Genomic DNA, 15,516 nt, shown 5'->3' with positions numbered 1-15,516 from the left:
TTCGTGAATTAATCCAATAAGCCAGAAAGAGCCCCACAATTGTGAATCTGGTTTATGAACAGTAAGAATGATAGACCCAGTTTAGAGGGTCAGAGGGAAGCAGGCAGAGTGGACACACTTAGTGCAGTGGCCTGACCCGGGCTGCTGGAGCACAGAGGGCAGGCACCCAGGACAGCAGCTTCTGAGGTGTGGACTTGTGGGGTTCTCACACCCAAGTGGGCTGGGAGTGGGTATGTGTAGAGAAGGGATCCAGGTGTGAAAGCACTGAAATTATTTATTTAAAGAAAACCAGCAGCCCCACAAACTGAGTTGCTTAATCCAGAAATACTGTGTCTCCTCATTGATAAAAATCTGTTATATTCCTGAATACAATTTTATTCTCGCGTGTTTCTTGTCAAGTTTTCTAAGTATTTAATGTTTTTCTTGCTGCTGTATCTTTTTCACATTGTATTTGTTATTCTTCAGTTTATAAAAAATCTATGAAGTTTAATGTTTGCTTATAATTAATAATCTAAATGAATTATATTACTTACTTAGTTCTAATAATTTTCAACTGGAATCCCATGGGCTATAACTGTTTTTCAACTTCTTCAAGTTAAATTTGGGCTGTCTAAGCTATGGAAACAACCTAAGTGCCCAAAGACAGCTGAGTACATCAGGAAGATGTGGTAAATACACAGAGTGGAACACTACTCAGCAATCAAAAAAGATAAATTCTTGCCATTGCTGCAAGTTGGAGGGAACCACAGGGGACAATGCTAAGTGAAATAAGTGAGAAGGTGAAAGACAATACCTGATGGTACAACTTATATGTGAAATACAGAGAAATAAAACAAAGGGTCAGATAAAGTCAAACAATTAACAAACTCTAAAAATCTGACTGAAAAACTGAGGCTACCAGAGGAGGTTTAGGAGGGGGCAGAACAAAGTAGGGAAGGAGGACAATGGGCTGTGGGGGAGGACTATGGGCTATGGGTATAGTAGGGTTACAACACCTGAAGGGGAGAGTCTATACTTCTTAATCACACACAGTGTTATAAATCAATATCAGCTCAACAACAAAAAAATTTTGACTGTCATTATATTTGGGTAATATAAAATCATTTAGGTCAAAGTGCAGATGGGGGAAAACTACAAAAAGTTTAAACAGTCATTAATTAATTAAACTACTGAATTATTTATCAAACATTTACTGAGCACATAATACAACCTGAGTCAAGTTATCTAGTCTAGATACTTATATTTCCTCCACAGTAAAATGTAAATAATCAAAGAACCTAAGGATTAAATGAGATAACGCATGTGAAATGCTTTGCAATGCATACAGTAAGTGATTAATAAATGACAATGATGATGATGACAAAGATAATCCAACACTCTACCTTACACCCCTGCAATGCTTCAGAGCTTCTGCTAGTTGAGACAAAGGTAAAGCTCCTCTGTTTGTTCTTTAAGTCCAACCAAACCTGTATGTCTTCATCCCTCCTCCCCTCTGCCATCTGTAGGAGAGCCCTAAATAACTTCATCCCCCAAGAAGAAGAGGATGCAATGGTAAAAACTCTCTAGACTCTACTAAGTCATCTTCAGCTGTAGCCCCGCTGTTATCCATTTCATTCGTAACTCCTGAAGTCTTCTAGGTAGAAGAGATTCTCAAGAAACACCAACAGACTTCAAATTGGAAAACTGGAAAGCAAACCAAACCCTCAAAAAACTCTAGTGCTAGATGAAGGCACTAGGTCAGGCTACTTTTGCAAACAAGTCCATAATGAGATCTGAGAGAACAAACTTAAACACAGTCTGTGAAACCTTACTGGACTAAAGGAGACATTCAGGAGACATTCAGTTTAGACATGATTACAATTAATAAATTTTAAAATATTTTTAAATAAGTATAATGATTATACCTCCCTCCCAAAAAACAAGTGATGCTCAGAAGAAGCTGCACCTGCTTCTTCATTAAGATGAGACATAGAAAGCCACTTACCATAGTAAGCTCACTCATAGTTAAAAGCCCATTTTTTGACATGTAAAATCAGGTAAAAGACAACACTCTGACTTACCCACTTCAGCCAGAGTTCTGATACAGGACTCCACGGAGGCTTTCTGGGCTGGGTTTGGCCAGGTGCAGTTGTAGATTCTGAAGGCAGACTGCAGCAGCTGGATAAAAACTGGCTGGTGTGTCTGCAAACAAAACAGAAGTGGCAAGTAGGCCACTGAGGCATCAGCACTCCTAGTCAGGTCTGTGTGTTATCAAAACGCTCCTGGGGTGACATCAGTGCATTTTCAAAGACTCGTCAAAATGCAACACAATCCAGTGTTTTGAGTTTCAGGGTATGTGTCACTCAACAAATATTCATCACCTGCCCACTTCATGAAGAAGCACCATCCCAGACACCATAGAAAGTCAATGGTTTGCATTTTAACTATGTTCTTAATCACAAATATGGCATTTCTTGAAGTCAGTGACGTGCATTTTTTTTTTAATAATCTCTGGTATATTCCCAAGTATAAATAGGGCAGGTATTGTGAGTTTGTTTGACTGATTGCATGTTTTGGTTTCATATAATGAGTAACAGAGACAATTCTTACCTTGTAAAACAATTTCATATAGTCCTATCTAGTAGTTTAACATTTTCCCTGAAGTATATTGAAGTGATATTTTTATAAGCTCAATCCACAATCAAGTAGAATATGTGGGAACCACAGAATCTCTACCCTATCAGGTAGAGATATTCAATACCAACATTTTGAAGATAATTCTGAGTTTTTCTACATATATCTTCTTTACACACACAAATTTTTTGGATATAAGAAATTCTGTAGCCTGGTTCACTTTATATTACTCATGATCATTTTCCTTAGTCTTAATTTATTTTTTTCAAACCTGCTTTGTCATTGGCACATAATAACTCAGCTACAGATATACGGTAATTCCTACTGTGAACACTTAAGGTTGGTGCCAAGTTTTGAGCTAAGCACTACTGATACTTAAAGGAAAATCTTAGTATACAAATCCCTGCTAATTCTTTCAGGATAAATCACTAAGGAGAAATTATTGAGTCCAAATGTCTAACCATTTAAAGAATCCTATCGTTTATCTTGACACTGACAGTTGAACTGCAGCTATGAATGCTCTTGTTAAGCTTGGAGGGAGCACAGGGATAATCCCATTTGAAGATGAGCCTCTTTCTTTAAAATAACATTTGAGAAACTCGCAAAGCAGAGAAGAGGGATCTTAGATGTGCAGGAAATGATGCCAGAGGAGATGAGAACTTTCTCCCCGCCACGGGAGGTGCATACCCCACACAGAAAGCCCCCACTGGAGCTACCTGGAGGCTGGTGCTGTTGTCTGAGAAGGGGGAGTTGAAGAAGCCGCTGACAATGCTCATGACCGATTCGGTGACACACTTCTCCAGGGAGGTGTCGGCGTGCTTCCTGTCTGTGGTCGTGTTGCACACCTGGAGAGAAGTGATATGGTTATGTCTATCCCCACCTTCAAACTGTGACTGCCTAATGGAACCTTCCAAAATGATCCCAAGTGGTTGTTTACAAACCTGTCTTCTGCATTTTAAAGGTGCTCTGAATAGAAACATTTCAACCTAACACCCATTCAAATTGTATCTCTCCACAGAAGTTTCTCCTTTAAATCCATCCTTGGGCCAGAGTTCTTTCTCAGATCCCAGCCCTTTCTTCCTGCTCTGCTTCTCCTTACTCTTGCACAATGACCTTCTCCCTCCGTCCCCAAGCTCGGTTTTGTTGGGAAACACTTTTCCATTCAATATGAGAAAATCGAAGAGGAAACCATTAGTAGTACGTGCGCGACTGTAATTACTGGTGGTTTATATCCCTACACATTTTCACTCAGAACACATGGCCAAGCTAGGTGCTACAGATCCAGAAAACACCTTGAGAAGAAAGCAAAAGATAAAATCCTTCCAATACCTCTGTCTCTCTTGCTCACAGCCCCTGTGGGAATCTGTGCGCGTGTGTGTGCTTTCTTTTCAGAGTAACCTAAGCAAGTAGCTGAGCATAAATCAGGAAAAAACACAGATTTTGACCTTTATATGTGATTAAATGGGACAGAAATTGGTCATCTTGCTAAACAAACTGCAAATTTCCAAGTATGTCAGGAAAGTCCAATTGCAAGTGCTATGGTAAAAGATTAAAAGCAAATGAAAAACAGTTGGTGGATGAAAAGACAAGAAACATGGAGAAGAAGAAAAAAAAAAGAAGTGGGAGGGGCCCACAAGATGAAAAAAGATTGAGAAACTGGGACAGAGTAAGAAAGCCAAAATATTCATAGACTTATGGAGGGTAAATATGGGGCCAGTGCTCCAGATGTTTTTAGATAATCCAAAAGTTATGGAGGGCAAATTTCTGTAATTTCTTTCTTTTCAATAAGGTGATTAATCAAAAGAAGCTATCTAAAGTACTTAGATATTGCTTTGAAACCTTTCATATACAAAATATTACAAAAGATATCAAATGTATGCCCCAATGTTTTTGGCTTGGAAATCAATTGCCAAAATTGGAAAGCATTTGGTGAAGGCAGACAGAAGCAGAAGGTTTGCTTTGCTTCTGGGTCACGTCTCCTTCCTGGTGGTGCAAGCAGTTAAGTCTCAGCACTATGAACCTATCCACAGCCACTGCAGCACAAGTTCAATCCCTTGCCACAGAGCTAACCCACATGGCGCAGCAGACCTCTCCTGTCTCATCCACTGCTCCCCTCAGCAGTGTGTCTGTTCTGCTCCCCACTCTCTCTCTGGTGAATCCTCTCACCCCCTGCACCTCTGGCCTACACCCCAGCTCTTGTATGCATAAATAAATAAGTCTTAAAAAAAAAAAAAACACCTTCCTGTCAGGTGTTAAAATTTAGATAATTATAAAGAACAGGCAACGAAAGGAAATAAACTATGTCATCATTTAGTTACTGCCCCAGCATGTAATGTAGAGTCTGGCATACACAAGATAGTCAATTAATATTTGTGAATCAATTATTTTTAAAAGGAAAGAACTCAAAAGAATAAGAAATAACTCCTTTTGTTTTAGGTTAATATTACCTATATTAGTGGAACATCTAACCTAGGATTAAAATCTATTGTGGGGGCCTCCCTGGTGGCACAGGCAGTTGAGTGCCACACTGTGAAGTTGTCCACAGCCTCTGCTGTGCTGGTTCAATTCCCGCCAGTCTCGGAGCAACCCACATGGTGAGTAGATCTCTCCTGTCTCACCCACTGCTCCCCTCAGCAGTGTATTTTGTCGGTCTGCCTGTTCTGTACCCCGCTCTGTCTCTGGTGAATCCTCTTACTCTCTCACACATGTGGCCTGTACCCCGGTTCTTGTATAAATAAAATAAATCTTTAAAAAAATAATAAAAAATAAATAAATAAAATCTGTTGTGAGCATGAAACTAATGTCAAATTGATTTTCCCATGACAGATAGGAAGCCGGTTTTATTTAGTTTACTATCTTTCCAGCACTGGCTTGTGAAGGGAATTTTCTGTTATGTCAGATGAAAACATACTGAAGTTGAATTGAATAGGCAGCAAACTAGCCTTGCCCTAAGCAGCCCAAATAACCCTGGCACCCAGTGACATTCACACAATGGTGTGGCACCCTCTGGAGCCATGATGCAATCACAGTGCACTACCGGCACCTGCACCTTTGCTAAAGAACCACCCAGAAATCTGCTTTAGTCATTGATTAAAAAATGAAATCTATTTTGAGATAAAGACTTTCCTCAAAATCCTGGGGAAAGATAAGTCTCTATTTACAAAGCTATGTGGAACTTCTTCCTCAATTTACTTGTACAAGAAATTCTTGTAATTTTTCAAAATGCTTTTCCTGCCACAGATGGGTTATATATTCACCTCCAGAGCTTTGCATCCTCTGATAACATGCAGAGACAAGCTGTAAGCAGCCACTTGTCTTATTAAAATCTTCAAAACAGGGCCTCCGTAGTGGCACAGGAGTTAAAGTCTCCATGTTATCAACCTATTGCCAGCCACTGTGGTACCAGTTCGATCCTCAGCCAGGCAGCTAACCCACATGGCACAGCAGACCTCTCCTGCCTCACCCACTGCTCCCCTCAGTAGTGTATGTGAGTAGATTTGCCTGTTCTGCTCCCCACTCTGTCCACCTCTTTCTAATAAAGACTGAATCCAACTCAAATAAAATTACATCACACTTAGTCAACTTTTTATGTGTAATACCCATTCTTTTCAAATTTTGATCTATTTGTACATATTATTTACATACCACTATTTCCCCTAAGACATTCCACTGTACATCATTATCTAAACACTTGTTTTTAGAGGCTATATTTATTCTACCATCTTAATGCATCATCAAGCTTTAATTCATTTTTGGAATGAGCTGAAATGCATACAACCAAAAATACAAATCATTTTAGTGTTTTCTTAGTTACTTCCTTTTTGTTAGTCTTTTACATAATTTCTTTTTTTTTTATTTTTTGCTATTATAAAGAATTGTGCAAAACTGCTATTTTAGCTTTCAGATTTTTTGGATATATTTCACCTAAAAAGGAATCACCAGATGTGGGTATACAGTTTTAGACTATTCGTGGGACTGATCCTCTAAAATAATAAATTGGCAATGCTATCAACAACCTGTCTGGGTACGTAGGCTGTGCCCTCATTACCACCAACTAGTGCCCGGGCTCTGTTTGGGTTCAGCTTGCAGGAGGCTGTGGCAGGAGACCAGAGCTCAAGCAAAGAAGTCAGGTACCTGCTCGGACTCTGCTTGGTCCCCTCTCCCTCTCCTTATAAAAGCTCAGCAGTGTCTATGGCTCTGGGTGCTGCTCCTCCAGGAGTAACCTGATGCTCCCCTTTCTCCTACAGGTCTGTGGAAACAGCTCTGCACAGTCCATTTGCTGGGTGCTTCCTGGGTGCTCCCGTCTCTCCTTGCTCCCTTTAACCCGCTTAGGTATCTGCAGCATGCCCCCTGCATCCTGCTGGAACGGCTGCTATCTCTGCATATTACCATATTTCTCTATTTAATGTTGCCTAAAAGTTATTTTATTTTGCATTTCTGACACTGCTAATGAGGCAGGACACTCTTCAAGTAGTCAATTAATGCTCGTAATTTGTCATCTACAGATGGTTCAATCCCTCTAAACCATTTTCAAATGAAACCTGAATAATATGTACATTATGTACAGTTATTAAATATAACCTTGGTGACTATAACATCAATCTTGTATCATAATTTAATGAACTATTTCACTATCATTAAATATTTAAATTATTTCCCACTGTATTATTATAAAAGTATGTTGAACTTCTTTGACTATAAATCCTTGATATCATTTCTAATTATTTCCTGAGGACAAATTCTTGGAAGACAAACTATTTGACACATTGAAAAGACAGAAAGACTTTCAAATGTATTATCAAAATGTTTTCAGAAATGTGGCATAAATTTACTCTCTCAGTAAGGTATGTAAACCAACATTTAATATTACCTTTGTACTTTTATCTTTTTACTCTTCCAACAAGAATGGATGGTAGGAAATTGGATCTTATTTGTACCAATATATCTGCAGACATCTTATAGATTAATAAATGCTAATTAATTAATGCTAATAAAGGTTATTAGCATTTTTTAAATGTGCAGTAACTTTCTATTTTGATGCTCTTACATTTTTATGATGTTTTATTTATTTAAGTTTTAAATTTTGAAACAAATTTTTCTATTTAAACTTTTAAATAGTGAAATGTCTTTTTTTTTTCTTAACTCATTTCATCCACTGCTTCTATGTTTAAGAAAGAGCATTCTTATCTAAAGACAGATATACACCAACATTTCCATCCATTTTTACCATTTCACATTTATCCCTATATCTATTGCAATTTACAGTATTATATGACATGAGTTTAAGAGCTGAGTTTATTTTACAATAAATAATCAGTGCCCTCAAATGTTATTTTGATTTAGTTCAAATCAACAATTTTTTGTTGAATGGCTATTCCATGCTAAGAATGTTCTATGTACCTGGGATCACTCCGTCAGTAAAGAGAATATGTAACAATCACTAACCTAGTGGAGTTTATATTATTATAAATATAATGAACCATACATACTGTATATACACAAGTATATATTATTAATTTAATAATCCAGGGGCAGATCTATGGTCTATGGGTCAGATCTAACCATGTGCATTCATTTACATTTAACTTGTGGCTCTTTTGCCCCGTCACTGCTACACCAGATGTGACAGTGGCATGAAAAGTTGAAACAGAAACTATCGTGCTCTTTACAGAAAATGCTTGTTGATTCCTGGAAATAAATAACCAATAGCTTCCCTACCAAGAAGTGATAAATTCTTCATTGCGTGTTCATCTCTTGCATATCTCAAACCCTGCTTCTGGCTATTCATTTCATTGTGTTGATATGCTCACTTGCATCTATGCTAAGACCACACTGAGAATATTTAGAAATTCATTCCTTAAATATTTTTAACTTCAGACACTATTTATTCATGCATTTATTCCACAAGTTTGTACAAGTATCCCTTATGTGTGGACCAAGTCGAGGTCAGGTCATGGCAGTGAACCCAACAGACAAAATCGCTGCCTTCATTTGCTGCGGTAGAAACAAAAACAAACACACCAGAATGTCAGGTGGGGTTAAGTTCTAAGAAGAAAATGAAGCCAGTGAAGGGAGCGCAGAGGGAAGAGGTTGCAGCTTTACCCATGGAGACCAGTGGAGGCCCCTCTGAAATGCTTAAGCAGCAACCTGGAAAGAGAGGAAAGAAGCCATAGGCATAGCTGGGGGATGAACACCCTGCACAAATGCAAAGGTGCTACAGACAGTGTCTGCACCACAAGGTGGACAGAACACTCACTAGGGGAGAACAAAAGGGCCGGGGAAGGAAATGGGGGAGACGGGAGAAGTAGAATCATGTAGGGGCTTTACTCCAAGAGAAACTGAGCAGAGGAGTGACCTGGACCCACATCTTCTTCATCTGTTCCCCATCATATGGCTGCTATTTGGAGAAGAGAGAGAGAGAGGACAGAGTGAAAGCAGGAAAATGGGTGAGATAACTGCAATAATCCAGATTTTGAGAATTAATGATACCCCTGAGCAGGTAGTGATACAAGCGCTCAGAAGCAGTCAGATTCTGAGTCTTTTCAGATGAGTGCTTACAGACTTTGCTAAAGATGGGAAACAGTGTAAGAAAGTAAGATTTACACTTATGAAATTTTTTTATTTTGGCCTGAATGCCTGGATTAAATAGTAAAATTGTCATTTACTGAGATATCAAAGACTTGACAAGGAATTCTTTTGCCGCTGGGCATGGGAGTGCACAAGGAGGCCTGACAGCAGAGTGGAGATGTTGTGGAGGCAGGTACACATGTAAGGCAGGATCAAGGGATTGCCTGGCCTTAGACGATGAGGTCAGCAAAGAGGCTGCAGACAGAGAGAGGAGCAAGGCAAAGGCCTGAGTCTGACACACTCCAGTATTCACAAGTGGGGATATGCATATTCACGCCACATGGTACCACCACTATAATTCAGCATGAACATTAAGAAATGAAAGAGAGGCCTCCCTGGTGGCACAGCAGGTTGAGCACAGCTCTGCGAAGCTGTCCCAGCCTCTGTCCCAGCAGTGTGGGTTCGATTCCCAGCTGGCCAGGGAGATAACCTCAGGGTGCGGCAGACATCTGTCTTGCCCACTGCTCCCCTCAGCAGTGTTTTCGGTCCATCTGCCTGTTCTGCGACCCTCTCTGTCTCTGCTGAATTCTCTCACCCTCCCGCGCCTATGGGCTGTACCCCAGTGCTTGTATAAATAAATCAAACTTTAAAAAAAAAGAGAGAGAAATGAAAGAGAACACATGAAGATTACGGAATACTTTGTTTCTTCACTTCCCTGAGATGCTACCAATATGGCCATATACAAAGAACCCTACAAAATGAGACTTTTCAGGGACTTTATCAATGTAAGAAAGCCAAGGAAATTATGGAATCAAATAATCAAGCAAAAGAAAACTCTTCAATTCTGCCAAATTAAAGAACTTGGAAAGTACATTTCTAAGAACATACACATTACCCCTTTCCTCCATCACTCACCATTTGGTAAGTGAGTGAAAGGAGAAAATAGCTTAAGCGGTGGAAGTGAAAATGGCCAGGACCACCACCCAACTCTGTTAGCTGCACCTCCAAGTCACTTCTGGGTCAAATTTCATCCCGCAGCACGTCACACAGAGCAGTGCTGGTCATACAGAATCTTGAAACTGATAGCAAAATTGGGGACATCTTCAAAAGGAAGCTAATGTGTACTGCAGAAACTCTGAGGGACGGGCGGGGGTGGGGGGGCAAACCACCTATGCTTTAACAACCCTCCAGATAATTCAGACACTCCCACAATGTCAAGGACTACTGCTCCTCTCAACAGCAGGCCATCTTCTACTTAGTTAACCAATTTTTGTAACTTGAATTTGAAAGTATATGGTGCTTCCTTAATGTCACCTCAAGGGGAAAAAGAAAAGGGCAGAAATGGAGCAGTCAGGCTTCCTGACCCTCCCTTTCTATAGGAAGGGTTCATGGCATCTTTGATGAGAAGGTAAGGGGGCTGCTGCTTTTATAGGTAAACAAGAGGGAAACCAGAAAAAAAGAGAAAAGTAGTTTTGGCAGTGGAGCTAAGTGGATGAGGCTGGACAAGAGTGAATAGACCAGTAAGATCTTGAAATTGCCTAGCCTTTATGTAAAAATAACATTGTCTACTAAATCAAGGTAAATGAAAGCTTCTTTCTACATGTGTAATTGTTTTTAAAGCCCTTATATACCTTAGCCCTATGAACACACCTATGGACAGTGTTTCCAAGGCAGTTCCACTGGCAGTGATGATCAGCCTTCTGTTTGGTTTAAAAAATAAAAATCCTTTTAGCTTTACAGCTCATGCTGCCTAGACTGTGACCTTGGTCTTTTTCAAGTTTGTCCTTAGTCTGTAGCACCGTGGAAATCAGTTAAACAGCTATAATCTTTTTAATATCTTCCCTCACGTGTCCTTTTTTAGCACAGTCATCGGCACAGAAACCATCACTGACTTCAAGGTCTCTGGAGATACTCATAGCCCTTCAGATCTGCAGGCCCCCCCAAGCTCTGGGGGGTAAATATGAGTGTCACACAAGTCCCGATAAAACAGAATGATTTCTGCACAGGGGCAGGTCTACCTGAGACAGGTAATGTGTGGCTTTTAGTTCTACAGCAGGTAGTAAAGCAGTGGCCACAATGCTTCACGCTGGCCTGGACACAGTGCAGACAGCGCTCTCTGCATCACGCCAAAGGCAAAAAGCATTTTCACCTGCAAACCTTGAGTGAACAAGAGTTCCTGGACAGGACTGACATGTTTGCCAAGACTGTTTTTGAATGTCTGGTCTACAGTCAAGTCAATGTTTATTGGATCTCCACGGCCATATCTCCTTCCAGAAAGGTTGGAGGAAAGCTCTTGGGGAACAGTGAGCACACATCTGTAATCCAGTGGAAAAGAAACTCTCGCAAATCCCTCTCCTCCAAAAACACTCAAAGGAGGTTCACGCACAGCGGCCAGGGCTGAGAAACGCAGGAAGCCAGAGGACTGGGATGGGCCTGCACAATTCTTAAGTGGCCTCAAGAGTGGCCTTCTATTGGTGAAGCACTTGTTTGAACATCAGGTCCCGTAACTTAATGGGAAAACTAAAAAAGATGAACAATGTCAAAATATAGACTCTGGACCTGATGATAACTCAATGTGTTAGGGGAAAAAAGGCCAGAAGTGCTAACTAAAATTAAGTGCTGCTTGTCAAGATGATTCCTTCCTGGGCCTCCCCTGGTGGTGCAGGTGGTTGAGCGCAGCTGTGAAGCTGTCCACAGCCTCTGCAGCGCAGGTTCGATCCTGGCTGGATGGCGAGATACCCATATGGTGCAGCAGACCTCTCGTGTCTCGCCCGCTGCTCCCCTCACCAGTGTATTTCGGTCAATCTATCTGTTCTGTTCCCTGCTCTGTCTCTGGTGAATCCTCTCACCCTCCGGCACATCTGGCTTATACTCTGGTTCTTGTATGCATGGATAAATAAATCTTTAAAAAAAAGGGAATCGAAAGACCCCGGGAGACGCGCACACAGCCCAGGCTGCCGGTAAGCTTGCGCACTTGAAAAGCAAGTGCAGACCGGGATCGTGGCTGCCCAGGTCCCCGCACCTGCGACCTAGGCTTGCGGGGAGACGACCTAGGCTTGCGGGGAGACGCGCAGAGGTCCTCACTGAGGTGAAGGTCCCTCCCTGAGTAAGCAGGAACCAGGCACCCAGGCACGGGAGCGGTGCAAAAGGCGCCATTCCCGCACCACTGAACTGGGCTACAGCCCGCTTCCTGGAACTGAGGACTTTGAACTGAGATCCGGGGCACGAAAATTCGGGGCGTGGGTTCTCCATGACGGTGGGGCACAAGGCAGACACAGCACCCCAAAGCTATTGAGGTGTACCCTAACATTCCCGCTCTGTTCCCTGTCCCACGGGGTGGGGGGAGGCGAAAAACAGCCCCCCAAGGACAATAGGAGATATCTCTGGCGCCACCTAGCGACCAGGAAAAAAAAAGTCACTAACACCCCATAGAACAGGAAATTTCTTAAGACTGCTTGAAAAGGGCAGAAGGCTTCTAGAGGACCCAGTGGCCAGCCGGGAAGTTAGCCCACGCCAGGCCCCTTCCGACCAGCAGTCTGAGCCCACAGAGGGAGCAGGCACCCACGTCCGGGGCAGACCGGGTGCGCAGAAGAGTGTGCCTGAAACCGGAGGGGCAGGGACTGCATCCCGCTTCGCCATTTGAGAACAGGGACATTTCTTCAGTAAAAACTGCCTAAAACCAGCAGAAAGCTCCCCCAGAAGACAGATGGCTCCTGGAAGAGCCAGAGGGGAGCGGAGAAGTTCACCCAAGATGCCATTCAGTCCGAGCAACACAGTGTCCCAACGCATACGACAACTTAGAAAACAGACAGTAGGGAGTAGAAGAACCACACGCAACCGAACAACTCCTCAGGAAAGACGCACACCACAAAAAGAAAACCACTCCCCAGATTGCAACGACAGCAACTTGGAAGAACTTCTGAGCCTTCCAGAAAGAGAATTTAAAATTGCCATGATTAAAAAAGTGATAGATCAGAAGAAGGAAATTGAGTCCCTAAAGAGGGAAAACAATGGTCAGAAGAATGAAATTGAGTCCCTAAAGAGGGAAGTAAAAGAAATGCAGGAGATCAAAGATTAATGGAGGAACTAAAGAACTCCGGGAAAAGCAAGGAAAGCAGAATAGATGAAATGGAAGAACAAATAAGTTCTCTTGAAGACGCAGAAATATAAAGAACCAAAACAGAAAAGGAAAGAGAAGTACGAAGGAAAAAGAATGAAGAAAGACTTCGGGAACTATCTGACTCCATGAGGAAAGGAAATATAAGAGTTATAGGAATTCCAGAAGGAGAGGAGAGAGATGTAGGAACAGAGAAAATATTCCAGGAGATAATTGAAGAGAACTTCCCAAATGCGAAGAAGGAGCTGATAATTGATATACAAGAAGCAAGAAGAACACCAAACTTCCACGACGAAAGGAAAAACACAGCAAGACACATAATAGTAAAGCTCCCAAGAATCCAGGACAAGGAAAAAATAATGAAGCTGACAAGAGAGAAGAAACAGATAACATTCAAAGGAAAACCAATCAGGCTGACATCAGACTTCTCTGAAGAAACACTACGGGCAAGGAGAGAGTGGAGGGACATAGTCAACAGACTCCAAGAAAACAGATGCCAACCAAGAATACTCTATCCCGCAAAGCTCTCTTTCCTCCATGAAGAAAGAATATGGACCTTCCCAGACAAAGAGAAACTCCAGAATTTCATTACGAATAAACCCCCACTCCAAAAAATACTACAAGGAATCCTAAAACCAGAACCTCAGAGGGACGAATAACAACGAAAGAAGACCAAAAAAAAAAAAAAAAGTTATTAAAAGAATAAATAAAATCAAAGGAAAGACAAACATAATGGCAAATACAGATGCTAACATATCAATATTAACTCTAAATGTAAATGGACTAAACTCTTCAATAAAAAGACACAGAGTTGCAGCCTGGATTAAGAAACAAAACCCAACCTTTTGCTGTCTCCAGGAAACACATTTAGCTACAAAAGATAAAAGTAGGCTCAAAGTCAAAGGATGGAAAACAATCCTACAAGCAAATGGGCCAAAAAAGAAAGCAGGAACAGCTATACTTATATCAGATAAAACAGACTTCAAACTCAAAAAAATAAAAAGAGACCCCAATGGTCACTACATTATGATTAAGGGGACAATACTTCAAGAAGAAATAACACTCATTAACATATACTCACCAAACAAAGGAGCACCAAAATATATCAGACAACTGTTGTCCTCTCTGAAAACAGACATCAGAGAAAACACATACGTAGTGGGAGACTTCAACACACCACTATCAACAATAGATAGATCAACAAGACAAAAAATAAGTAAAGAAACTAAAGCTCTAAATAAGGACCTAGAGCATTTGGGCTTAACAGACATCTATAGAACACTAAACCCCAAAAAAAACGGAGTACACATTTTTCTCAAGCGCACACGGATCATTCTCCATGATCGATCACATACTGGGGCACAAGACAAACATCAACAGATACACCAAGATTGAAATCATACCAACCATCTTTTCTGACCACGAAGGCATCAAACTAGAAATAAATCATAAAAAGAAGGCAAGGAACTATCCTACCTCATGGAGATTAAAAGCCACACTACTGGAAGACCACTGGGCTAACGAGGAGATCAAAGAAGAAATTAAAAAATTCTTTGAATTGAATGACAAGGAGGACACTAATATCCTAAATGTATGGGATGCAGCAAAAGCAGTAATAAGAGGAAAATATATAGCAATAGAAGCTCACATCAAGAAACAAGAAAGAACTCAAAGAAACAACCTAATCTCGAAGCTCAAAGATCTAGAAAAAGAACAACAAAAAAACCCCAAAACCAGTAGAAGAAAAGAAATAATAAAAACCAAAGCAGAAATAAATGAAATTGAAACTAAAAAAACAATCCAAAAGATCAATGAAACCAAGAGCTGGTTCTTTGAAAAAATCAATAAAATAGACAAACCCCTAGCCAGGCTCACAAAGGAAAAAAGGGAGAAAGCACAAATACACAGGATCATAAATGAAAGAGGAGAAATCACAACGGACACAGCAGAAATCAAAAGAATAATCAGTAACTACTATGAACAGTTATATGGAAACAAGTTCAACAATCTAGAGGAGATGGACAAATTCCTACAACTCTACAATCACCCAAAGCTAGATAAAGAAGAAATAGAACACCTAAACAGACCAATTACAAGCAGCGAAATTGAAATGGTAATCAAAAACCTCCCCAAAAACAAAAGCCCAGGACCTGATGGATTTACAAATGAATTCTACCAAACATTCAGAGACGAATTAGTGCCTATCCTTCACAAACTCT

At 40.8% G+C, this 15,516-nt stretch overlaps 1 protein-coding gene across 4 annotated transcripts in view; it reads right to left on the bottom strand.

Annotated features, from left to right (window-relative positions):
* Positions 1-15,516, bottom strand: part of ITPR2 (inositol 1,4,5-trisphosphate receptor type 2) — a gene marked incomplete at both ends in the record, with an annotated part of 472,402 nt that overhangs the window by 234,331 nt on the left and 222,555 nt on the right. For all 4 annotated transcript variants that reach the window (XM_084254830.1, XM_084254833.1, XM_084254831.1 and 1 more), the window contains 2 exons: positions 2,061-2,181; positions 3,330-3,458. In XM_084254830.1, coding sequence (XP_084110956.1) covers positions 2,061-2,181; positions 3,330-3,458 — 250 coding nt within the window. The remainder of the gene's footprint in view (positions 1-2,060; positions 2,182-3,329; positions 3,459-15,516) is intronic.

Source organism: Talpa europaea (assembly GCF_964194135.1).
Source record: "Talpa europaea genome assembly, chromosome: 15".
NCBI lineage: Eukaryota > Metazoa > Chordata > Mammalia > Eulipotyphla > Talpidae > Talpa > Talpa europaea.
The sequence above is the reverse complement of the archived record's forward strand: the minus strand, read 5'-3'. Positions and strand labels throughout refer to the sequence as shown.